At 35.6% G+C, this 26,330-nt stretch overlaps 1 protein-coding gene across 1 annotated transcript in view; it reads left to right on the top strand.

Moving 5' to 3' along the window:
* The window catches only part of LOC109108277 (leucine-rich repeat and fibronectin type-III domain-containing protein 2-like), a 77,031-nt gene extending 50,985 nt beyond the window's left edge, over window positions 1-26,046 (top strand). The window contains exons 2-3 of the mRNA XM_019121461.2: window positions 12,557-13,952; window positions 22,407-26,046. Coding sequence (XP_018977006.1) covers window positions 12,577-13,952; window positions 22,407-23,373 — 2,343 coding nt within the window. The 5' untranslated portion in view covers window positions 12,557-12,576 and the 3' untranslated portion in view covers window positions 23,374-26,046. The remainder of the gene's footprint in view (window positions 1-12,556; window positions 13,953-22,406) is intronic.
* The last annotated feature ends 284 nt before the right edge of the window (window positions 26,047-26,330 follow it).

Here is a 26,330-nt window from a genome sequence, read left to right as displayed (position 1 = left end):
CGACTCAAACTCAGACCAGATGGAAGAACATAATGGAACATCATGTGTATACACTGAGTTAGACAATTGAGATCTTAAAAGTGTGATCTTATCAACAAATAACTTTGCAAAAATTGTTACATGATTTCATACGAAACCTGCAGATTGTCCTTTTTCCATTGGCGCTCCGCCTGTCTACAAACCCGTCTAAGGGTACGTGTAGTGTCAGTGTGCCAGGGGCACTGGTACAGGCTTGTGATTTTTTTGTACTCAAAGGTGCAATAGAATCCATGATATCTGCGCAGGTGGAATTAAAAAGATTAAGATGTGCATCAGCATCCAGGTTATGCAGGGTAGAGACAGATTCCAGGCAGTTTCGTACATCGTGATAGGCTGTGGAAAAATCTTCACTAGAGCGTTGGGTAAGACAACGAGTTAAACGTGCCAGCGATGGATTTTTAAGTGTGCGTCCAGTGAGAGAAGGAACAGTAAAAAAAGTACAGGCATGTGGTCAGAGAAAAATGCGCTGTTGATTTCTATATTCGAAATGGATATGTGTTGGACCAGAAAACCCACTGAGTAAAGTCAAAAGACTCAATCATATTTAGAAATTCAGCTGAATATGGTTTGAAAATCATGAACGTTGAAATCACCCAGCAGTAAATATTTTGTCATGTTTGATAACTAGATCACCCATTAGAGCAGCAAGCTCACTTAGAAAGTCCTTGTTTTTGCTGAGGAGGACGATAAATTAGAGCTATGGCAATGGGGTTAACTGAGACTAATTGTAACAACTGCACCTCAAAAATTGTGGTAGGAGCCGGTAGATAACTATCAGAACACAACTCTGTGGCCTCCCCACTGCATGCAATCTGCATCTAACTATCAGAACACAACTCTGTGGCCTCCCCACTGCATGCAATCTGCATCACCAGTGGAAGATGTCTCCACATGATCTCTGACTGATATCCCGACATTGTGGAACGTAAATATTAACTTACAAAACCTTTTTCCTAGACACATTGGCTTGGTTTATACCTGCAGCCTATGTTTTCTAACCTGCTTAGATAACAATTACCTGGGGTCAGCATTACAAATAATAGCACTAACTAAAAGTAACTAACTTACTAAATATATTAAAACGGTAAATCTATTAACATTAATACTTATCACACATTACAAAAACAGTAACATTATAAAAACTATTAATACTGTTTCTTCTTTAAAAATATTTCTCAAAATATAAACAGTAATAAATTTACTCCTAATGAACAGTACAATTTCAGCAAAAAATAAAAAAATAAAAAAATCTAGGTTAATCATTATTTCCAAAAATAAAAAAAAATAAAAAAATAAAAAAATCTAGGTTAATCATTATTTCCATCATCTAAAACATTTTCTTTTTTCTTTTCTTTTCTTTTCTTTTCTTTTCTTTTCTTTTCTTTTCTTTTCTTTTCTTTTCTTTTCTTTTCTTTTCAATGCTGAGAAAGCAATGCCTGTTTATCTTGGATTGTGTATTGCATTTTGACACATTTCGTACCAACATATCATATCAGTGACATAGAGTATATTTATAGAATATGTGTCAGCTTACAGGTTCCCAACGGCTCTTGTACCTTCATTTTTAAATGTCAAACCTTCTTGTGAGTTGTGTGTTGCCAGGGGTGTTATATACAAATATATATATAAGGTACGAATGATGAATGGAGCTCTTATGTCTGCCTAAATCTGCATATTTACCGTCGATACACAGGAACTGTAGAGCTGGAGTGACAGCCATAAATCACAGCACTTAAGAATGTACTGTGCCATGCTGTCTCAAAGCATGAGGGGGCTTTATGCAATTTCTCCACATTAGATTAGCCAAAAGGTAGGGGGTGGACCAAACTCTCCTCCTCCTCCTACAGAAGCGGGTTCTTCCATTGATTGGAAAAGTCGTTTTTTTTTTCTTTCTTTTTTTTTTTTTTTTTTTCTTTTTCAATCCCTCTCAGGCAACAGGCTTTCGCTCTCTCTCTCAGCGGTGATATGGGTGCCATCCCTTCATGTTGAGGCATGTCTGGAGGCAGTGCGTGGGATGCTCATGGTGGGTTGATGTCTGGCAGCTTCAGATAAGTGAAGGACCTGATTTTCCCACCCGCAGGACCTGGAGTGGGGAAAGAGTTATGGACTGCATCAATGGTGCTGTGCTAAAATCTATTGAGGATGTGGGCGGTAGAGACTGGTGCTTGTGCCGCACGGCTGTGACAGGAAATCCCCTGGGATATGTTCTTGTACAGTGTACAATGTACATGTGCTGCGTACCCGGTTAGGGAGGGCCGCCACTAGGCAGTTCATACTACAGCCCACGCAAAAGAATTAGAAATAAAAAAAGAACATGAAAACAGTTATTTTATAGATACATTCTTATTCTTATTCTATTCTTTTTATAAAAAATAAATAAACTATATATATATATATATATATGTGTGTGTGTGTGTGTGTGTGTGTGTGTGTGTGTGTGTGTGTGTTGTAAATTACAGGTTCACTATAAAATAAATAATATTTATAATTATTAATAGATAATTTATTAGAATTAAAACAATTTTATTTTACACTGTAAGTTACAATAATAATATTTATGTCTTAATTTCTTCATGTTCAAACGCGTAACATTTAATTTCTTCAAGCTTTTATTTTGGAATACTGGATAAATGCTACAAACTTCTAACCACAAAAATGTTGGGAATTATGCAAATGTGTACATAAAGCTAACCCAGTTAATGCATGTTAAGCTCAGAGTACATGCAGAGATATAGTTTGCTGTATTTACTGTGAACTGTGAACATCTTTCTTTCTTTCATTCTTTGGAAATTAAAATTGTAGCCATTTGTCACAACCAGCTATTTCATATAAGTAGCAACAAAAATAGCTTACAGACCGATGAAAAATTGTACAAAAATGGTGGCAGTTGCCTTGTTTGCAAACTGTTGTTACATTGATTCTCTTAAGTACTGTACCTCCCCCCAAACAAAATTTGCCAATCTATATCACGGAGTGAACACTAATAACCCCCCCATATAACAATAGCCTATAGAAGTAGCACCCATTCAAAAATAGCTTACAGCAGTAGCATCCATTTGACGGAGTGAACACTAATCATTCCCTCAGATGACCCTGTCCATTTCTCTTCTGTCTGTAGAAGTGGTCCCTCATTAAACTCTTGCCATCAGTTCTATATTTATGATGCAAAGACGTATCCAATATTATTATATTTGATGCAGGTTAGCTAAAGCAGGGTCAAATAGATAGCTCTGCAGGTCAAGATACAGTACATACCAAGTTATCAGTTTTATGCTGATGTTAATCTTTCTTTGCACAGGAGGATAACATTAGCCATTGACACTCCTGATATGGCCAAGACAGGCTGAGTAGACCGTATATGTGTTCTTTGTTTTCATTCATTCATTCATTTATTCATTCATTCATTCATCCGTTCAAACAAATCACCCAATGGTTTATTTATGGTTATTCTCCATTTTTTAATTTATTTGAATGTATGTATGTATTTTCCATACATAAATAAATTAAAGTTACAAATTAGCTGCTGACCTACAGTATAGGTCTAGTCTCAACCAAATATAGAGCTATCGGTAAAAGTAAGTAGCCTGCAGTATGTCTTAACTATATAGTTGAAGAAAAAAAAAATCATCTGTAATTGCCTTACAGTATTGAAGCAATAGATTAAAATAAGAATCTGCCCCAAAACTTAACCCTTATAGGCATGTGTCTAGAAGGTCTGACTTTCCTGATCTATCAGGCTGGTCTGTTTGCTGGTTTTAGAGGAGATTTGGACACTTTTTTTTTTTTTTTTCTGGTCAGATCAGGAAACCAGCTTCCTGTCAACGGTACATCGCTTGGTCAAATTAAAACCTGCTAAGATCAATAAACTACCTTGGGGTTAGTTATTTTTAACACTGCTGTTCAAAAATATATATCCACCCAAAGCTGCAAATTTGGAATATCACATAAAACATTTGCGAATAAAGCACCATTTCCATCTAGCGAGATGTAGAAAGCAAAATCGTAACTTCCTGATAAACTGGTGCCAAATATCACTAAAATAAAGGTAATCTGCTGTAGTATAAGAAGTCACTGTTGGTCTTTTTTGCGCCTCAGAGTGTGCAAACAAAATGCAATATGCACAGTCATGTTATCTTGCTTTCGAAGCCTGATACCTGCTGTTTGGGAATGCAATCGAACCACTTTAATGATAGACTTTGGCTCGGGGATTTCAGAATGACCAAAACAACATTTCAGAAGATATGCAATGAGATAAGTCCAGTTATGCCATCCCATGGCACAAAATCACATGACTTTTTTTGATGTGCATTAAGGATTTATATATATATATATATATATATATATTATATATATATATATATATATATATATATATATATATATATATATTAGTAAATGTGTTTCCATCTTATGTGCATGTTTTCTCACCAGATTATTATTATTATTTTTTTTAATGCATGTGCCTCAGCACACACTTTTAAGCGTATTTTAGAATTTATGTCCATTTTGGAACTTCCATCCATCCAGGTTTTTTTTTTTTTTTTTTTAATGCAGTGTCCCAAAATGCCTATAAAACTAGATGGATGGAATCATAGCTACATAGCCCCTCGTCTTGCTACAGCCTAACATCTGAGAAACAAATTGTTCTGAGATACATCTGAGCTGACAAATTGTTATATGAGGATTGGTTTTAAGGACATAAACAGGGAAAGGGCACTGATTGTTCTGTGTGGTAATGCCTGCAGTCAGTTGGGTAGCTCTGTGAATATATGCGACCTGTCATTCACCTCCCACAGTAGAACTTCTTCATTCATGTTTAGTGGCCTTATTATACTTCACATTTGCAACCAAATGGATTCATTGTCCAAAATGCAATAAGGAGACGGATTATTTGTCCCCAAAGAGTCATATCTGTCATGGCAGATGTCTTACTTGCAGATCAGCCTACAGATTGGACGGTAAGAGGAAATGAGAAAATGAAGACAGTTGTTAGCTCCTCAAATTGAAATTTGGGGTCCATTATTCAGCTGTCAACACACTAGAGCATGGATCCATTGATAATGCCGCTAACAGCCCTTTCTCCTTGACTGTCTGCTTGAAAAGCAATGGAAAGAGAAGCATGCAGTAAAAATGTACAAACTGTGTTTGTTTCAAATTTTTATTCTGTACCATATATGCACAGTTAGAATGCTGTCGAAAGTATTCACAGATGCATGCACATACTGTATGTCTGCTGTGTTCAAGAGGTCTGTTGCCCTCTAATCTTCACTCTATTATACTTTAGGGGTTCTGAGGTTCCTGGAGGAAAACTTAATGATGTGGTGGATATAGTGCTGTGGACTGCATGCAGAATTTGTTAGAATCATAAATATGAATGTAAACAGGGGAGACTCAGGGCTAAATATCTCACAGGGAACTTGTCACATGTGCTTTAATCAGGAACTATTTTTGACTCAAAAGTCCAAAATGTGTGTTTTCTATAGCAGTGGATTGTTCTGTTTTAAACTCTTAAGACCCGGCAAAACATTTTAGGAAAAAAAACAAAAAAAAAAACATTCATTTAATGTAATTACATTGTTTAGAGCATTAAAATAAATGTAAATAAATAAATAAAAATAAAAATGATATTTAATTTATAAGTTATGCAACGTCCTTGGTAGAGGACTCCAGGACTCAATTTCTTAAAATAAATAAATAAATAAAAAGACATGAATAAACAAGCACAGGCATTCTTTTTTTTCTTTTCTTTTCTTTTCTTTTCTTTTCTTTTCTTTTCTTTTCTTTTCTTTTCTTTTTTTTAAATCACCAATACATTTTTAGTTTTCAGGATTTTTTTTTTTTTTTTTCACACTTTATATAATGATAATTCTCAACTATGTTATATCAGAATGATTTGATATACCATTTTTCTTTATGCAAAATATGTGTAGAATGGCCATAAACAGGTTTTCTCATTCTATATAATGTACAGTAAACTAAATCTAATTTGCATATCAATGTGTTTTTGGGGCAACATGTAATGAAAAAAGAAGTGCAATAATGGGAGTAATAATTGGCAAGATTTTCATAATGATATAAATAATATTTCATAGGAATATTGAAATATAATTTATTTCCCTATTCATTTGTTGTGTCTGCTCCCCAAGCTATCTGATGAAATATTATATGTAATTTTAATAATTAAGATTCATGATTATTGCAGATATAAAGTTTTTGTCTCAAATGTGGTTCCCAGTTGTGTACATGCCACGTTTAATGATTATTACACAATAACATTTTGATGCCGGCAGTGTAAAGTGTACATTAATTCACAAAATGGTAATGCTAATAGTTAAACACAATCTTTATCAACTCTGATGTCTACATTATCTCATTATCAACGAACAAATTATAGAGTGAAGGCACACTTTGTGGAGTGTTTTTTATTGTGTGTGAATGAGTCACACATTTTAGCAACAATAAACACAAAATTGTAGATTAGCGTAGTGTAGACACAGCATAAGCTCCTAAGGTTAATTAGCCTGTCGTCGGTCAGAGAAGCAATCTGATTTTTTAACCTCTGCATTTTGGTATGAAAATTAATTTGGCCGCAGTATGAAATAAACCCATTGTCACCCTCCCTTTTGGCTGCGCTCTGCTTTCCTTTTGAGGGCTTTCATCACTTCCCACAAAAATGGCTCTGTGTCGTCTACACATTAATCAAAGGAATGGTAGATACAGGATGTTTGTGTGTAATGGTGAAAATGATTAGCAGTCGTGGATGTGACTACACTGATAGAAGAAGAGAGGGAGGGTGAAAATATAGAGAGAGCTGAAAACAAGGGGTAAGGAGACCATTTGCATGGCAACGCAGAGATAGAATGCCAGTGCTGAAGATTAGATGTCTGAGGGGATGACAATTTGCTGTTTGAGTGAGTGGTGGTTGAGAGTAAAATACGATGGTTAAAGTTATGGATTTATTTAAGGCAATGTGAGTGAATTATTTTTTTTTAAATGACTGGAGAGAACCAAATGGAAGCTCTGAGGAGAAAGAACATTTTTTTTCTTTACCTCTGTCACACAAGCAATCAATCTTGATTAGAAAAAAAAAATAAATAAATAATTTTGGCTAAATTAAAAAATCTAATTCATTACACCCAAATTATGTCTCAAGTTATATTTATGGTTTGGGTCACACCTTACTTTTTGATTTAATATTATTATTTTTTTTTCCAAAGCCAAAAACATTCATTCAAAGTAAATTTACAAAGTAAAATTGTAAAGACTATCATACTTACTTACATTTGACTTAATGGCAGTAAATATTATAATATGAAAGTAGAATTTCCACTTAAGAAAAATGTTTACAATTTCACCATAAAGAGAAGCTATAATAGCTATAATATGAAAGTAGAATTTCCACTTAAGAAAAAAAAAACAGCCATCTAAATTGCAAATATATTACTATATATATGGTTACATCGTTTACTACTCACCTTCATGTCTCATGGACAAAAACAGCATAAACATTCTTCAAAATATCTACTCTACACATTTTCAGTTTTTGGGTGAAATATTGCCGTAAAAAGTTATAGGCTATTTTTTTCTAAGTTTTTAATAATTGAGATATTACTGCAAAAAAGCTTCCAAGCAAATCCAACTACTTCAAAGCTGTCTTCATAGAGCACATGGATTCATGCAATTATGTGAAACTTATTTCTAACTGTGAAATTCTGCCAAAGACTTTTGAGCTGCAGAGAATGAAAAGGTATTCACTGCACTAAGATGTTCACCCCAAAAGCTACTTACAGTAGTTTGCTCATACTTCACAAAGATTACCCATTATCTCCAGAGCTTCTGAGCATAGATTACCTCAGGTAACACCACGCTTCCTCCAGCTTTCATGTCTCTAGTGGAAACAGTGCACTGAATTGTTCTGACAATAATCTCTGGTGGAATGGAGGCTAGTACATGTAGACCAAAAGCAGTCCATTAGACCCTTTGTCAATCCTAGAGTTTTTCTAGTCATAACACATCCAAGCTTTAATATTTGTGGGATTTGTTAATATATAATTTTTCAAACATCAAACATAGAAGTCAGTGCTGATCCTAGCAGTGGTGGAGTGGGGCATGAGTGTTTATGAACGGATCAATGAAACGCATTTGACTGTTTCACTCCATCTTGAATCGCACTCGCGGAAAACGCTTGTAAAACAGTGTCTCTTCCATGGCTTGGTATGATTTCAAATAATTTTTTTTTAGTCTCGAGCAAGACTGTACGACATTCACATTACATGATTTGACTGATTTTTAAGTAGCAACAGTGCTCCGCATTAAAATAAATGATCATTCATGCTTTCATAACCGCTGGCCAAATTCAAAAACAAAACTAAAATTAAATCATCTTTGAGCGCAAGGGGGCTCCCTGGTGTTTCGGGGGCCTTACGCAGCTTGCATATTTTGCGTATAGGGAGGATCGGCTCTGATAGAAGTAATGAAACATAGTTATAGTGTAGATACATTTACACATACAGTATTTCTTAAAGTTTGACACTAAAATGTTTATGTCTGCTATCCTGTACACAATGGATGCAACTCATTTCTAGTATACCTACTTTCAATCACAGTTTCTGTAATTTTATCATACAGGATTGAATTTATCGTGGTTAGTTCTACATAAAATCCATTGCTAATGCTTACTGATTTTAGTGTTACTATTTTCCCACAATAAATAAATAAATAATGTTTCCTGGAAAATTATGCCATTAAGAAACTGTGATATTTCAAACACAGCACAACTCACAATCCCTCAGTGATTTAAAAGAAACTTTTCTTCTTTAATCTACTGAAGGACACCATTTTCTAATAACCTTCTCTCCAATACCATACTCTCCTCTACTTTTGTTGTTCCATTTGACAACAAATGTGTTTTGAGAAAAAGAGTAGTGACTTTTAAAAAAACACAGAAGTGTTGAGATAAGAACATGATTGGCAGAATGTAAAGGCAGCATGACATTTATTGTATAATGAAATGATTTCCATAAACCCGTAATGATGTACAGTACATGAAGAACATAGCCTGAACTTTAAGTAGACCAAGACATTGTGTGAAACGAATGATTACGTCATAAACTTGGCGTGCTTGTACATGTTGATTTCACAAGCAATGTATGTGTTTCTTCACTTGTCACAACATACAGCACAATTCTAAATCACAATCACATCTGGGTAATTTGCAAGCTTAAAGTGTCAAAGAAACAAATAAAACAGACAAACAGAGCAAACATACTTTTAAGATGGTAGAACCTTATGAATTAAGCTGTAAAGTTAAGTTTTACTCGTACATGCATTCACACAACTCTTTGTCAGATTGGTGTCTATATACAGTATATATATATATATATATATATATATATATATATATATATATATATATATATATATATATATTAATGATCAGAATTAATGTCAATTTAACAAAATAAATAAATAAATAATAATAATAATAATAATAATTACAATATACTACTACTAATAATAATAATAATAATAATAGGAAATTCCATTGGTGCATTGTTATTATATTTAAAAGATATGATAAAGTAGAAGACAGCTGTGTGCTATAAAAAATAAATAAATAAATAAATAAATAAAAAAATTGAACATCTTAGTCCATTGCACAAATATTATGCCAGGTGCAGAATCCATCATGCAGTTAGACGTCATGAGGTTTCTAGAGCAGCGCTGTCAAACTGACTTCCAACTGTCATAATGGTTAGCCCGTGTCCAATCAGGCGTCTGCACTGGGGAGTTCTCTCCTGGATCTCAAGTAAATGGCCCTCCATATCATGGCAGCTCTACCTTCATCTTGCGCTTCAGCACTTTATGATTGCGAAGCCTAAGCTTTTACCTCGCCTTTGGATGTTTAGCCGTCTCTGTAGTTTTTCACATCCTGCTGTTTCATGGACACCTTCTCCTTCGCTTGATAAAAGACTTTTTGATGTGCTCTTACACACTTTCATTTACTAAAGCTATGATTCTTTAGCCTTAATGTCTGCTGAACTGACAAAAAAGAAAGTTCTATGATTTTGCACAACCCTTAGATCTCTTTCTGTTGATTTTCTTGAAGTTAGCAATGACTAAGCTCATTTAAACATTCCCTCCAACAAATGAGCTGAGATGTTTAGCTCATTTGATAAAGTGAAGCAAATTCCTTTCCACTCCGCCATTCCGTCCTTTTCCATCTGATTTGGATGAAATGCAGATATGTGCAATGTTATTGAGGGCTATGCTCCTCAGCAATTGTTATATATGTGTTTGATGGCTGCGCCATTAGCAGGCTGCAAAGGGAATGAATAAAGATGAAGCTTGACAAGCAGTAAAGAAATAATAATGCAGTAAACCAACAAAATAAACACAGAAATACAAAAGTGCAAAATTCAAATCTACACATCCATTCAAACAAATCAGGTTTCAGCTGTCAAAAATGACAAATATCCTCTTTTCCCAAGAACACTACTTATAACTTTACACAATGCTATGCAGTGTGAGTCCTGAATAAACATTGAAATTAAGTTTTATTCTGCATAGGGTATAGTTCAGTTGATAAAGTATGGGATGGTCATAAATTCCAACCAGTGTACTGTAGCACTAATGAAATGTTCCAAATGCCTATGGTTCAACATTCTCCCTTCTCTCTTTATTAAGATGAAGTTTGTGTTTTTCTGTGATGTTTACACATGCTAGACCAATATGCATTTTGGATTCTTATACATATTCCTTCTCTTGTTTATTTATGGCCTTTTGAATTTATTGAACAGAAAAATGGAGATAGAGAGGAAATTTGAGGGAGCTAAAGGGGAAATGGGTTCAGGACATTGTATGTGTTGTTATAAACACACAGCTCTGACACATTGTTGCTCTTTCATAAAATTGTAAAAATCTGATTTCCTGAGAATGAAATGAAGAGAATTAGTTATAATTGGGGAATATGCTCAGAAGGGAAGTAAAGAAAATATGTTATTGCTCAGAAAACAGCACAATGTTCATTGTCTGCTTCAGCGTGAAATTATTATAGTCTAGAAAATTAGGTGCATCACATCTTCAGTTTACGTAGAAATTTCCTCCTAAGTTCTTTCCACATATCAATCATTTTGAAGAGTTTTAAATATTGCATTTCTCCAGACTTTAAAAACAGAAGTCATTGCTTGTTAATGTGCTAGTAGTCTTCGGGTTTTTGTAGTAGCTGAGAAAGAAAATTGCTTGATATGTTATGGTAATTCTGCTATTTGCTTTCTAGCAAAATACAGCCCTGGCATGAATATCTGGCATTACCAAAAGCTGATTGCATGTCAGTCAAATTGCCAATGAAATATCCATCCCCTGTATGCAACAATTTATTTATTTTGTTGCAGACAGTTTTGATTACATGGTTAGGGTAATCACAATATTACTCTTCGTACAAATCTTACTGATTTTATAAGATGAGTTGCAGTCTAGGTTTTTAGTGTCAGTCACCCAACTCCTTTTTTGTTACAAATACTCATATCTGCATGCTTTCACCTTGGAGCTATATTGATGTATGCAATAAACTTAAGGCTAGAAAACATGATATGCTTGAAAACTCATAATATGTTGCACATAATTTAGGAATCCAGAACTCTGTGTACTGGGGTTTATAGGAATCGTAGAAGATATAATTTTAAGATATCGATGAGACAATGATGATTTATTGTATGAGTGCTGCCAGCTGGGAGAATTATTATCCTTTAATTCTCACCTTGAAATGAAAATCACCCCTTCTCCTTCTCATAGGCACCTAAAACAGTTCCACCAACCCTGCTCTACCATTAGAGAATCAGCCTGGCAGAGCACTGATTAAAATTGATTTAAGTTTTGAGTATATTTGGAATTGATGATACAAATGTCTACAGGAATTATGGGCTGTCATCTGAGGGCAAACGCAGTCATCCATTCTCTCTGTGTCAGAGATATTGAGCCTACTGCGGAATTCACAGACGGACATTGCATCAAACATTCTTGCTTTAAACATATTTTATACCTCAGTGTCTTCTCAGTGCTCTGACAAGGGTATGAGGATTGCAAAGCGAGCTTCTAATAGCCTAAACTGGTTCATGGGTAGTCGTGGCCTAATGGATAGAGAGTTGGACTTGTAACCTGAAGGTCGTGTGTTCGAGTTTCAGGTCCAGCAGGGATTGTAGGTGGGGGGAGTGAATATCCAGCGCTCTCTCCACCCTCAATACCACGACTGAGGTGAGACCCTTGAGTAAGGCACCAAACCCCCAACTGCTCCCCAGGTGATGCAGCATTGGCTGCCCACTGTTCCGGATGTGTGCTCATATTTTGTGTGTTTCACTACTCACTGCTGTGTGTGTGCACTTGGATGGGTTAAATGAGAACTAAAATTCGCTAAATAGGAGGACTATTTTTATCAGATAGCCCTTGCAGAGGCAATAAATCAACTGTTGTTTATATGGCTGGAAAGGACTGACCATTGTTTTTCCCGTTGTCTTTCCAGGTCCCTGCTTGTGATTTACCATGGCAAAAGTGCTCTGCAGCCTCCTTCTCCTGGGAAGCACAGTGATGATCACCACCGCGTGCCCTAAATATTGTGTCTGTCAGAACCTGTCAGAATCCTTGGGCACACTGTGCCCATCCAAAGGTCTGCTGTTTGTGCCCCCTGACATTGACAGAAGAACCGTGGAGTTACGCCTGGGGGGAAACTACATTATCAAAATTACCCAGCAAGACTTCACCAACATGACAGGCCTTGTGGACCTCACACTGTCTCGAAACACCATCAGCTTCATCCAGCCCTTCTCCTTTGTGGATCTTGAAACCCTGCGATCACTGCACCTGGATAGTAACCGGTTGACAGAGTTGGGCCCAGATGCCCTGCGAGGCTTAGTGAACTTGCAACACCTCATCCTGAACAACAACCAACTGACTCATATCTCCAAAGAAGCTTTCGGTGACCTGCTACTCACCTTGGAGGACCTAGACCTCTCCTACAACAACCTGCGAGGCATACCCTGGGAGGCTATTCGCAGAATGCTCAACCTACACCAGCTGAGTCTGGACCACAACCTCATCAGCCACATCGCTGAAGGCACTTTTACAGATCTTGAAAAGCTGGCGAGGCTGGATCTTACATCAAACCGTCTCCAGAAGCTTCCGCCAGATCCTATTTTTGCTCGGTCACAAAGCAGCAGCATTTTTAGTACACCATTTGCCCCGGTCTTGTCTCTCAGCTTTGGTGGAAATCCTCTTCACTGTAACTGTGAGATTCTTTGGTTACGCCGTTTAGAACGGGAGGACGATATGGAAACATGTGCCTCCCCTCCTAGTCTGAAGGGTCGCTACTTCTGGTATGTGCGAGAGGAAGAGTTTGTCTGTGAACCACCGTTAATTACCCAACATACACATAAGCTTTTGGTCCTGGAGGGACAGACAGCCAGTTTACGCTGCAAGGCCGTGGGTGACCCTATGCCTCTCATACATTGGGTTGCTCCAGATGATCGACTAATTAGTAACTCATCCAGGGCTACAGTGTATGAAAATGGTACTTTAGACATCATGGTCACCACCTCTAAGGATTATGGGACATTTACTTGCATTGCTGCAAATGCAGCTGGAGAATCAACAGCCTCAATTGAGCTCTCCATCATCCAGCTCCCCCACCTAAGCAATGGAACTAACCGCACATCTCAGCCCAAGTCCAGGTTATCTGACATCACCAGCTCCACTAAAACCAGTAAAGGGGAGACAAAAGCCCAACCAGAACAGGTAGTGTCGGTGTCAGAGGTCACCGCAGTCTCTGCTCTGATCAAGTGGACAGTAAGCAAAGTGGCACCTAAAGTCAAAATGTACCAGCTCCAATATAACTGTTCAGAGGATGATGTCCTGATTTATAGGTAAATATTCCATGTTTATTTTCATTTAAATCACCCAACTACATACTAATTAAGCATGTACTTCCATCTGCTCTTAGTTTCTTTCAAAATATTTGTGGAAATTATCATTAGTTGGACTTCGGGATAAATTATGTATTTTGTAACTCAATTCAGTCTTTTAAAGGAAGATAGTAAATATAATGACATTTAAAAGTTGACTCACATATGCTGAGATTCATGTTAGACATAGTTTTTGCATTTTATTAATTGGTCTGTCACACACACACACACACACACACACACACACACACACACACACACATATATATATATATATATATATATATATATATATATAGACCTATCTATGTGTTAATGGTGTTCTGTGAGTGTTATAGCTAAGACAATAATGACTCGCTTACCCTTTACTGAATCAGTTACCTGCAAATTACATTATGTCTAAAATCCATCAACAGCACTTAATCCATCCACCAACAATATATATACTTTCTCTTCTAGGAAAAATATCTTGATTTCTTTAACATGTTAATTTTGCTTATTACATGGCTCTGATTGGTCAGTCGTGACATTCTGAGGTATGTTATCCCTGGATAACAACCTGTAAAAGCTAATAACACAGGCTCGTCCGGGTAACAGCAGTCGGCGCTGTACTATATATATAAATAAACATATTCATGGTGGAAGCTTTCCATTTGTTTAGCTAATACAATATTAAAACTCAATTGAAAATGGTGTATAATTGTTTAATTATGTCATCCTGGTATCGCGGACTCGCTCTCGTTTCATACAAATGCAGATGCTGCCATTTTGCTACGATTGTTTTATATGCTGTAATGGATTATGAGAGAACTAACAAACTGGTAAGGTTTTAAAACATTTTTGTCTTAATTATTTTATTGCCTTAATTATTTTGTGGTGAAATGTTGTGTAATACATGGTTTGTCTGCACCGTTTCCCTTAAATGTCCGTTTAGTTTGAATTAGCCGCTTGCTTGCAATGCTGTCTTCACGGAAGTTTTGCGTTCAAATATTTCAACTCAAATCAATATTTTGTGTCTAATTATTTACTTAAGTGGCAAGTAGCCGTGTAATAAGCAGGATAATGTACATCCAGCCAGTTGTCACTGCATGAAAAGAGGTGTATCCGTACTAGTAAACTCCTGTATACTCCACTGATTTTCGGAAGTATCTACTAGTTCCACTGAGGGTAAACTTCTAATTCAACCAAGTTAGGAAACTCCCGTAATGATACCAATTCGGATGTATCTTGCTGAAGGGATATCCCCGTGGTATATGCAGCCATTTGTTGCCATGGCAAGTAATCCCCTGAAGAATGTTGTCAGGAGACATTTTCACACCTCAAGACCCCTTTCACTTCACACCTTGACACACCTCTGCTGTCTTTATTGGTGTTTTTTCTCAACATTGATTGGTTGTTTTAAAAAAAAACACCCCAAACCCTGACAACTATTGGGACAGTGACCTGTCAATTTCCTGATACTAGTATTTGATTGGTCACGGTTTTCATTTAGCCCAACCCAAGCCCTCATAGCATAATGACTTGATTGGTTTTGGCCAGCTATGTTAATAAACCATAACCACCCACCCACTATACAACCCAACCCCCTCAAAAATGGAAAACAGAATGGATTCAGAATTTATTTTTATTAAAATTAAACCAAAACACTTAAAGCATTAAATATATAAAGCAAGCATTGAATATAAAAATAAAACTATAGGAACTGTACAGGGGAAAAAGTACTTTTATAAAATTTAACCAAACACAAGCAATATTATAACAGTTACAAAATATAAAACGAAATAATATGTACACAAAGCAAAGTACTTTTATAAAATTTTACTAAACACAAGCAATATTATAACAGTTAGAGAATATAAAACTAAATATGCACACAAAGCAAAGTACTTTTATAAAATTTTACTAAACACAAGCAATATTATAACAGTTACAGAATATAAAACTAAATAAACTACTTAATATGTACACACAGCACAAAGTATTTCAAATGTAACCAAACACAGCAAACACAAACAATATTAAAAAATAAGTTGCAGAATATGAAACTAAATAAATCTAACCTAATAAGTATACAAAGAAAAAGATAAAATAGAAGAGAATAAGTGAAAATGTGCAGTTTGTGGTGCAATTATTAAAATTGCAAAACCAGTGCAGTTTAGTTAAAGTTGAAGAAAGGAAGGTCCATCATGTCCATTTCCATCAGCCTTAACACGCTGATGATGCAAAATAGTGTAGCGCATATCTGCCTCCAATCTGCGATGAAGCTCCTCACAAAGTTCTGACAATTGTGGCTTCCTATGAGATGGAGACCTCACAATCCACACTGGCCTTCCATCAACAATGGCATCCTCCTCGTCAGACATCAGCTCCACTGTTGCAGTCTGCCAAAGCTTTCTCTCTGCATCGGTTTGAACAAACTTGGACCTGGAATCCAGCAACTGCAAAACACACAATGTGTTAACCACTAAAAACACCCAGAAATGTATCAAACTTAAAGGAATAGTTCACTCAAAAATGAAAATTGTGTCAATGTACTCACTCTCATGTTGTTACAAACCTGTAAATGTCTTTGTTCTGATAACCACAAAAGATGGAATGTTTATAATCCAACCAATCATGATTCCCTTACGTCACCGTCAAAAAAACGGCAAAAAAAAAAAAATATTGAGAAAATCCCCAGTTGTCCAAATGAAGTCCTTAGCAACAAATATTAGGCTACTAATGATAAATATATTTTTGATAAATGTAGTGATCTTCACACAAACACCAATAAATATATATTACTATTATTTTTATGGAACTTTTTTAATATCCTAATATTTTTTAACAACAGAAAAATCAATTATTTTGATCCATTTAATGTATTGTTGGCTATTGCTAATGCTACAAATATAACCTACATGTGCTACTTATGAGCTTACTTATGTTTTGTGGCCCAGGGTCAAATGTGACACGGATATATTATAAAAGACCAACTTTGGCCTGCGTGCCCTAGTTTCGGCACCTCTGGACTAGAAGTACAGTAGCTGACAGGTATCTGCAGATATTTTTACCCGAGTTTGTCAGTCTGTATCACCCAACATGTTTTGCATTCACATGTGAAAGACTTTTAGATTTATGGACCTGTCTATTGATTTTCTTTGTTTCTATTTTAAAAGATTTAATGAAATGTTAGGGTAGAATCATAATAACAATAGAAACAGTGAACTTCAAATCATGAGACATCAGCAAAAACAAGCAGCTTTAAATTTCACTGACTTATTTTTTTTTTTTTTTGTTTATATGGTACTGAATTTATCAACATCCTAGCTAGCAAAATGTGTTACATGATGTTTTTGTAAACAAAATGTCTCATTTGAACTGCTTCTTTTATACAATGAATGCAGCATTGAGAGATACGTGCACAACATACTGACATAGGGCAGTTGGAGACATGTTTTCAAAGTGTTGGAAATATATATTCTGAAATAACATTTGTTGCATTCCTCTAGACTACATTAAACATGAAAAGTCAGAGACATAATTTTCACATATTAAAATGGTAATTGTGTCCATTGAATTTCAGTTAATTTGAATGATGCTAAGTTTCTTAAATAGACTAATTAAATTATATTATTAATAAATGTATTTAGCAAACACAGTTCCCCCCACCTAGCTCTGAAAACAGAGAAGGCACCTCTACCTGGGGGTCATTAACATATAAAAAGCCCTTCACACCTCACACCCACCCCTCCTCACAACCAGCTGTAAGGATTCCTGGAAACTTCCACCAGTTCCCTATATACATCCACATACGTAAGGTTTCTGGATGTTTCACGAGTTTACTTCTGTGTATTACCTTTCCAAGCACTCTGCCTCATTTATCTGGCAAACCTACAGTTTAGCAGAGATTTCCCATCCCGTATTTGTCCGTATACAGCTCTTTTCATGCAGTGTGTTCTCGCAGAATAAACCCCGACAGGGTGATCAGGACCCCGACACGAAGCGTATGTACATTATCCCTTACATAGCAAATAAGGAAATAAATGTAAACTTTTGCAATTTTGCTTAGCAAATATATTCCTATTGATTAAGGGATTATAAAAGTTTATAATAAAATCACAAGCACAGAGGTGCCACAGTCATTTTTATTTAAATGAGCTTAGCCGTTAAAAGCTGTTAAAAACTGCTAAAAACTGCATTTCATTAGCTCTGTACTTATACTCTGCATAATAACAATAAAGTTGAATCTAATCTAATCTAAAAAAAAAGTGATCCCATCTTTTAATTGAATGCAACATTTTCTCTTTGAGAAATAAGGAATGTGTAGACATCCCTATTACATCTATTTTATTTATTTATTTATTTATTTTGCATAATAAAACCATTATGATCATTACCATTACAAGCCTGAGGCAACATGAGCTTTTAGAATATGCTTTATTCTTTTGATTTTAATTTTAGTTCACTTCTCTTCAATGTTTCTTTATATTTACATGATCTACAACAGTTTATAATCAAAATGATGGGTCCCCTATCAAACTGCACAAATGTGAGAGGTTATGCATAAGCATTAGGCTATCTAGTTTCCCCAACTTGTGAAAATCCCATGATCTACAAAGAATGAGTATGACTGTTCATTTTCTGGTGCCTCTCTATTAGTTAATGACTTCATGCTGGTGAACTGGATGTGGCATTATCCGTAGATCTGTTTTCTTCCTCCTGTCTTTAAAGAGCAGTGTTAACCTGGATGTTGGCAACAACAAATAAAAAATAAAAAATCAATCACTAGTGCTTGAGTGGAAAAAGGTTGGGCTCTCTCATAAAGCTGTCACTGTTAAATGTAGCATCTTCTCCTGTGATGGGAAAGCAATTATGAATGAGTAATGGACTAGCTGGCATGGAGGCTTACTGTAGACAATGGCCAGGCTGCACTGCTAGATGTGGTTTTAGTGTGGTAAAGGATGTCTCTAACACAAATAATTTATTAATAAAGAACCATATCAATTGTGATTTGTTTATTTATTTATTTTTTCACCCCAAAAATGTTTTTTTTTCCCTTTGTTTCTTTTTCTTTCTTTTTTTTTTTTTTTTTACTTGCACTTTTTTTTACAAGACTATGCTGGTCTTTCTTGTCCATGCACTAACAATGACTGGGAATGCAAAAGTTCCATTGAATTTGTCCTTTACTTATGTACTATATTCCATTCCAAGTCTTCTGATACATACAACAGCTCTGTGTAAGTTGTGAAACAGACTAAAGCAGGTGTTATTAAGCACAGAAAATTCCCTTTCCAGCGGGCAAGTGCTGCAACTGGATCACAGAAATTGAAAACTAGATTACCAATTAATTTAAAAGATCAGACACAAAATAATAATTTGTTGACTAATCTGCTTGGAAAAGTAAATGGAAAACAGTGATTTACTTTAGTACTCCCTGTAGAAAGTCATAGGGTTTTGTATGTAAGTACAGTGGTTATAGAAAAGAATCAGCCCCTTTAAAATAATCACATTTTGTTGCTTTGCAGCCTGAAATGAAAACGGACTGTATTTACTCAGTGCAGCTTATAACATTCAACTGAAAGATAAAACACAAACATGTCAGAAAAAAAAAAAAAATAATAATAATAAAAAAAATATGTATATGTATGTATATATATATATATATATATATAATATATATACACACCACACACACACACACACGCACACACACACACACACACACACACACACACACACACACACACACATACACAGAATCACCGAGTTGGAAAAAGGATCACCCCCTAGCTTTAATTACAGCCTTTAGTCTGTTGGGATATGCCAAATCCACCCCCCCAAACCTGTAGCTTCATCTTACCTCTCTCCCGCTCATTTAACAGACGTTTCACGCTCTGCTTCTGTGGACAGTAAACCCCGCCTACTTTGATTTGATTGACCATCTCAGTCGTTTTGCCATTGACGAGCGCTGTTAGACTGCTGAGGCTTTGATCTGAAAAGCCTAGTAAGTGCAGCTTTGGTGCGCACATCCGTAGACTAGAGCAGGTTAATTCTCACATTTTAATAGTATTTATAGCTCCTAACAGGCTGTGTGACTATGAGAAGTTATTACCTCAAAATGTAGGCTATGTCAGTATGCAGTTTTCCCTATTGCTAGCGTGCCAGCAATTATCCCTCTGCGTGCCACTGTTGGCAAACGTGTCATAGGTAGCCGACCCCTGGACTAGACCATGCAAAGACAATTACCTTTTTCTACTTCAACCACTGTGTGCTCAGTTTTGCTCTGTGCTTTGGGTCATTGTCATGTTGGAATGTAAACGTTGTTCCCATTGACAACTTTCTGGTAGATGGAAGCAGATTTTGACGGTATTTTGACCCATCCATTTTATCCTGACAAGTGCTCCACTTCCTCATAACAGGATATTACCACCTCCATGGTTTTCTGTAGGAATCGTGTTATTTGGATGGTGAACTATATTGAATTTCCGCCAGACATATTGTTTGGTGTGAGGCCAAATAAATACATTTTAGTCTCATCTGTCACAGAATCTTCAAGGTGCTTTTGGCAAAGCTCAGTTGTGACTGCATGTGGTCTTGAGGAGTGGCTTTTTCTTGCAACCCTCCCATACAAGCCACATTTGTGGAGAATTAGTGATATTGTTGTTATCCAGTTTCGTGCGACGTCCTGATCCAGGGAGGGTCTGTGTTGTACCTTACACTTCTTAATAATAGACTTCTCTTCTAGGTATCGATAAAGCCTTTGAAATAGTTTGTATCCATCTCCTGACTTGTGCCTGTCCACAGCTATATCCCAGAGATATTTTGACAGTATCTTTGACAGTTGATTGTTTGCTTCAGTTGCTCTATCAAGGACTTAATAAAATGCTACAGGAAAGCTCTTTTCATGCTGAACTCATCAAAATAACCACAGCTGATCACAGCTGAAAGTCAAATGGCTTTGTGTGCCACTGAGAAAGTGATTAGCTACATCTGATTAAGTTTACAAATCATTTTTAGGAGAGGGGTGACCTTTCTCCAACTCAGTGATCTGTTTTGTTTTGTTTTTATTTTTAAATGTTTAGTTTTTTTTTTTGTTTTTTGTTTTTTTTCTGACATGTTAGTGTTATATCTTTCACTTGGATGTTATAAGTTGCACTAAGTAAATACAGATGGATAAGACAAGAACTGTGACCGTCTTCATTTCAGGCTGCAAAACAACAAAATGTTATTATTTTCAGGGGGCTGATTCTTTTCTCTACCCACTGTAAATTATAACAGAATTTTCATTTTTGGCCGCTTATTTTTGTGTGTATTGTATGTGTTATGTATTTGCATATTTATATATATATATATATATATATATATATATATATATATATATATATATATATATATATATATCTTATATGTTCTAATTCTTCTTATTTTTTGTGAAAAAATAAATAAATAAAAATAAATTGAATATCTCCATATGCACATAACTGTACAGTTTGTCTTCTATTTGCCCAGATTCTGAAAATAGCCTCAAACACTTCTATTGGTTCTTTTCAAATACGTAACCTTCCCAGAGCAGTGTAGTTAGGTCAGTTTGCACTATGATTAGTATTCTCAGTCTACATCCACAGCAAGGTTTCTGCAAAGAATGTTTTAGATAATGATGAGCTAAAGCAGTTAAAAAAAAAAAAAAAAAAAAAAAAACATAATGTGTGATTACATACCCTCGTACTAAAAGGTGCTTTTTAGGAGGTTGAGTGCTGAAGTACTACATAAAATAAAGGAAATAAATATATATATATATACTTAAGGGAATATATATTTTAATAACATATAATAACAATAACATCTATTTTCTAACCAATTCAGGAACTTAAAACAATGTATGTATTTATTAATTCCACTTTCCGAAATACAGAAAAAATAAATAAATAAATAAATAATAATAATAATAATAATAATAATAATAATAATAATAATAATAATAATAATAATGCTGAGGAAAAGAGGTTTGCTACTTCCCTGTTTCAATGATTCAGTTTCGACAAGAAGTGTGCATGTTTGTCAAGTATATTTTCAAATGATTATATTTATGTAATCTCCATTTTGTTTCCTGTAAATCTTTTTATCTCTGGGTTCATTGACTGCACAATAGACCTAATTTCAAAATAATTTAATCTAAAGGAACTTTCAAGGTTGATAAGACCAGTGCTTTTCAAGTAATTAAGTTTTCACCATAATAACAAGATTAAGGATTGTCTTCTGCCAACGCACATCATGTGCATCCACAATAAAGCAATAAGCAACCAGTATGTGCATTTTAATAACTACCTTCAGTGTGATATACCTGTGGTTTCAATCTACTGCATTTATTTAATGATTAGTCTTCTGTTGAACTTTGAGAGTCAGTTTTAATCTCAGTGTCTTCTTGTACCACAGGATGATTCCGGCGATCAGCAAATCCTTCTTGGTCAACAACCTGATGCCAGGGATGCAGTATGACCTATGCGTGTTGGCCATCTGGGAAGATACCGCCACCACACTCACTGCAACTAACATAGTGGGTTGTGTGCAGTTCGAGTCACGTGATGACTACTCCCGCTGCCAGTCGATGCACAGTCAGTTTTTAGGAGGAACCATGATCTTGGTGATTGGGGGAGTGATCGTAGCCACTTTGTTGGTCTTTATCGTCATCCTCATGGTACGCTATAAAGTGAACAGTGGCTTGCAGGTTGCAAAGTTGGTGACGGTGAGCAACACCTACTCCCAGACCAATGGAAGGCCACAGGCCACGGAGCGACTTAACAACGGGGCTCCTACACCGCAGGCTCCAAAGACTGTAGTGGTGATGCGAGATGAAGTGGTGGAGTTTAAGTGTGGCTCCTTGCAGAGCAGCATCTCATCCTGTTCATCCTCCTCAGCTGACTCCCTTGGAAGTGTGAAAGTTCAATCTTACAACCGACATGTGGATTCTAACACCTTGCCCAACAGGTGGAAGCAGTCGTCAACTAAGGTACGACCAAACCTGGATAACCTACTTGGGGCATTTGCCTCTCTGGACCTGAGGGTTCCCGCAAGAGATCCGGGAGGACCATCTTCCTCAGGGACCATTATGATGGCCATGAGACCGGCCACTGACAAGGAGCCTCTGCTAGGCCGGGTAGATTCCAAGCTTGGGAAGCTTGTAATGCTGCCATCAGAGAACAAGCCCAAGCGCAGCCACTCGTTCGATATGGGTGACTTTGGTGCTTCACAGTGCCTTAGCTACCCACGACGCATCAACAACATTTGGACTAAGAGGAGTCTCTCAGTCAATGGCATGCTCCTGCAGTGTGATGAGAGCGAGGGGGAAGGTGATAAGGCAACATTTGATAGCTCTGAGTGGGTCATGGAGAGTACAGTCTGATAGAGATATCAGATTAGCTCTGCCAAAAAAGAACAAAAAATCAAAAAAGGATATGAACTTGCTGCATCATATGACATCAAGAAGGACTCAAATGGCCATAATGAAAAGACACCTCACCAATGGCCATGACTTTGTAGTGCATGATTGTCCATGTCAATATTGCCCTTCTGTTCATTTGATCACAAAGACGTTTAAAGGTTTGTGTATGAGTTAGGCAAGCAGCCGAGGCCAGGGCTGGTCCTGTTTATTGAGAGCTGGACAAAGGATATCTCCAGTTGCCTTCAAACATTAAAGCAGATATGAATAAATATCCAAGAACAAGGGATGTGTGGGTATCTCAGAGAAGCAGGGGGAATAAAAGAGGAAATTTATCTGACTGTGCACTGCAGTATGCCAAGAGGATTTTCTTCAGCTAAGTGGATGTGCATCACAATGGACCAAATGTTCCCATGAGACAGGACTACATAGTTTAGCAGGTGAAATAAAAATAAAAATAAAAATTGCAAATGTAATGAAATTCTGTAGGTTATTTTATTTTGTTGTCATTTTGACTTTTTTTTTTTTTAAGTTAATTCTAGTGTTGCCCCCCAGCATTTTTGCTAAACAACTGAAGAATACAGTACAGTCTGTCACACATATTTTACACTGAAGAGAAATACAAATCTAAAGTTCAGGAAGATGTCTTTTTCATAATCAAATCTGCAAACTTATTCTGCTAATTGTCCGTGATGTTTCATGACATTATGTGCCTCTTTTTTCAGTTTGTCAGTGCATCTATTACATTTGTTATTAGTTTCTTAGTTTTAAAGCTTGTCTGATCAGACAACATTCAACAGCAAATTTAATTTAGTACTGGTACAGAACAGTACTAGTCAGTCTGTTCAAGGTCCATATTATTTATGCAAAGAGATATTTACTACATATTACATGCCCAACCAATACATTGCATATCCAACCAAGAATAGACTCTGTTCGACGTCCCCTTGGTCTAATACTACTACTACTACTACTTATAATAAAATAAATAATTAAATAATCATGGTATATACCTACATGGTTTGACCATGGTACCATTGTAATACCATGGTATTCTTTAAAGTACCATGGCATATGAATATGGGAATCACTGATTAGATGGTATTAACATTTACCATCTTACACAATCACTGTACTGTGGTACCCAACAATATTTTGCAAGCATTTCCCAAAAGAATAATAAAGTATTTTCTGATATTTTATTATGGTAATTGCCCCAGCAATGATCACTTTCTAATTATAGATCTATTCCCTCTGTAAGATTAGTTTGTTAGTGTTGGTGATTTACGTTTGTACTCTCCACAACAAGCCCCTCAAGACTTAAGCCTGAAATGTAGGTCAGAGTGTTACGTTAGACGGTATGTTGTGAAAGACATTTAGGACAGGATCTGGATCACAATTTTGTGCAGAAACATTTATTAGTGCCAAATGGTTGTGGCAAGCTTGATTTCACACAGAGGTGAATCATGAACTGGGGAGAGACTGAGCTCCTCTATCATCATTGTGCCCTTGAGTGATGACACTTAACCTCAGGTTGCTCCAAGGGGACTCTCTTGCCATTAGTGCAGTGCAAGTTGATACAGGTGAAAAGAAAGACCTTGATAAATCATGTATATTCATTATCTCAGATTTTACCATTTAAAAAATGTGGTGATACTTCCTATGAACACATCTATAATGCATTTTAGTACAATTGAATGGATTTTTAAAGTAGTATATTGTAGTAGTAATATATAAAGTATTAATATTGCTACTCTCTTGCAGGGTGGTCCAAAGCAGGTGGGCAAGAGTTTGAGTGAGAATGCGGTATTAAATCAGAAATTTATTTTGTAAGGTCAGGTTTCTATGATCTTACCTTCATCTTGCCCCTGAATATAAGGCATTGTTTTGTTGTAATGACTTTTTAAATAAATTATCTAGACTTATTATTTGTAAAAATCTCCAGCCAATCCAGGGTTAAATTACTACTATATATGTGTACTATATATTGTTACTATAAAGTGCTATATGATGTGTATTATAGATATACTGTTCCTAGGATGTTTTACCCAAAGGATCATACCATGCAATGTCTATTTGTATTATTTAGAAGAAAAAAAAATCTTTATTTTTTTTTCTATTTTGTGAAAGCTGACAGTTTCACTGCCTTTTTGTTTGTCAGATACAATGTCACTGTATATGTTTTTAATTATGTTTTACTGTTACAGTTATATTATATACAGAAAGACTTGGATAAACAAACAAGACATACAGCTCTTTATTTGTTATAATTATTATTGTTATTATTTTTAATTTTTTGCATTATTATTATTATTATTATTTTTAACTAAACATTTAAGTCACATTCTGGATTTGCAACATCCATTGTTTATAATTTGTTACTGCTCCTGGAATATGATTCTTTCTATGACTTTTTTGTATAAAAATTATATAAGAATGCATGGTGGTATTCTGTACAGTGATCCTCTTACTTTCCTGGTCAGAAAGAGAGAGAGAGAGAGAGAGAGAGAGAGAGAGAGAGAGAGAGTGAGAGAAGGTGTTTTAACGTATTGTTCTGACATATGCGTAAATGAGAAGCAGCATAGTCATGTTTTTTTTCACTTGGAGTTGTCAAAAAAACAAAAACAAAAAACAAAAAAAGGCTAAATCATTCTAAACCATTTCTGTTTTCAAATATATATATATATATATATATATATATATATATATATATTATATATATATATATCTATATATATATATATATATATAGATAGATAGATAGATAGATAGATACACATAAATCATAATATTTCTTTTTTTTTTTTGTCTGCTTGCTTCTCAGCCTCCCAGAATTGTTTATTTATTTTATTTATTTTTAGCGTGTGCACTTTTGTCCTTGCTTTTCTGCCTTAAACTCAAACTTAAAATGTGTCTTATTC

Source organism: Cyprinus carpio, chromosome A17, assembly GCF_018340385.1.
Source record: "Cyprinus carpio isolate SPL01 chromosome A17, ASM1834038v1, whole genome shotgun sequence".
Taxonomy (NCBI): domain Eukaryota; kingdom Metazoa; phylum Chordata; class Actinopteri; order Cypriniformes; family Cyprinidae; genus Cyprinus; species Cyprinus carpio.
Note: the sequence above shows the minus strand (reverse complement) of the source record. Positions and strands in the feature narration are given on the sequence as shown.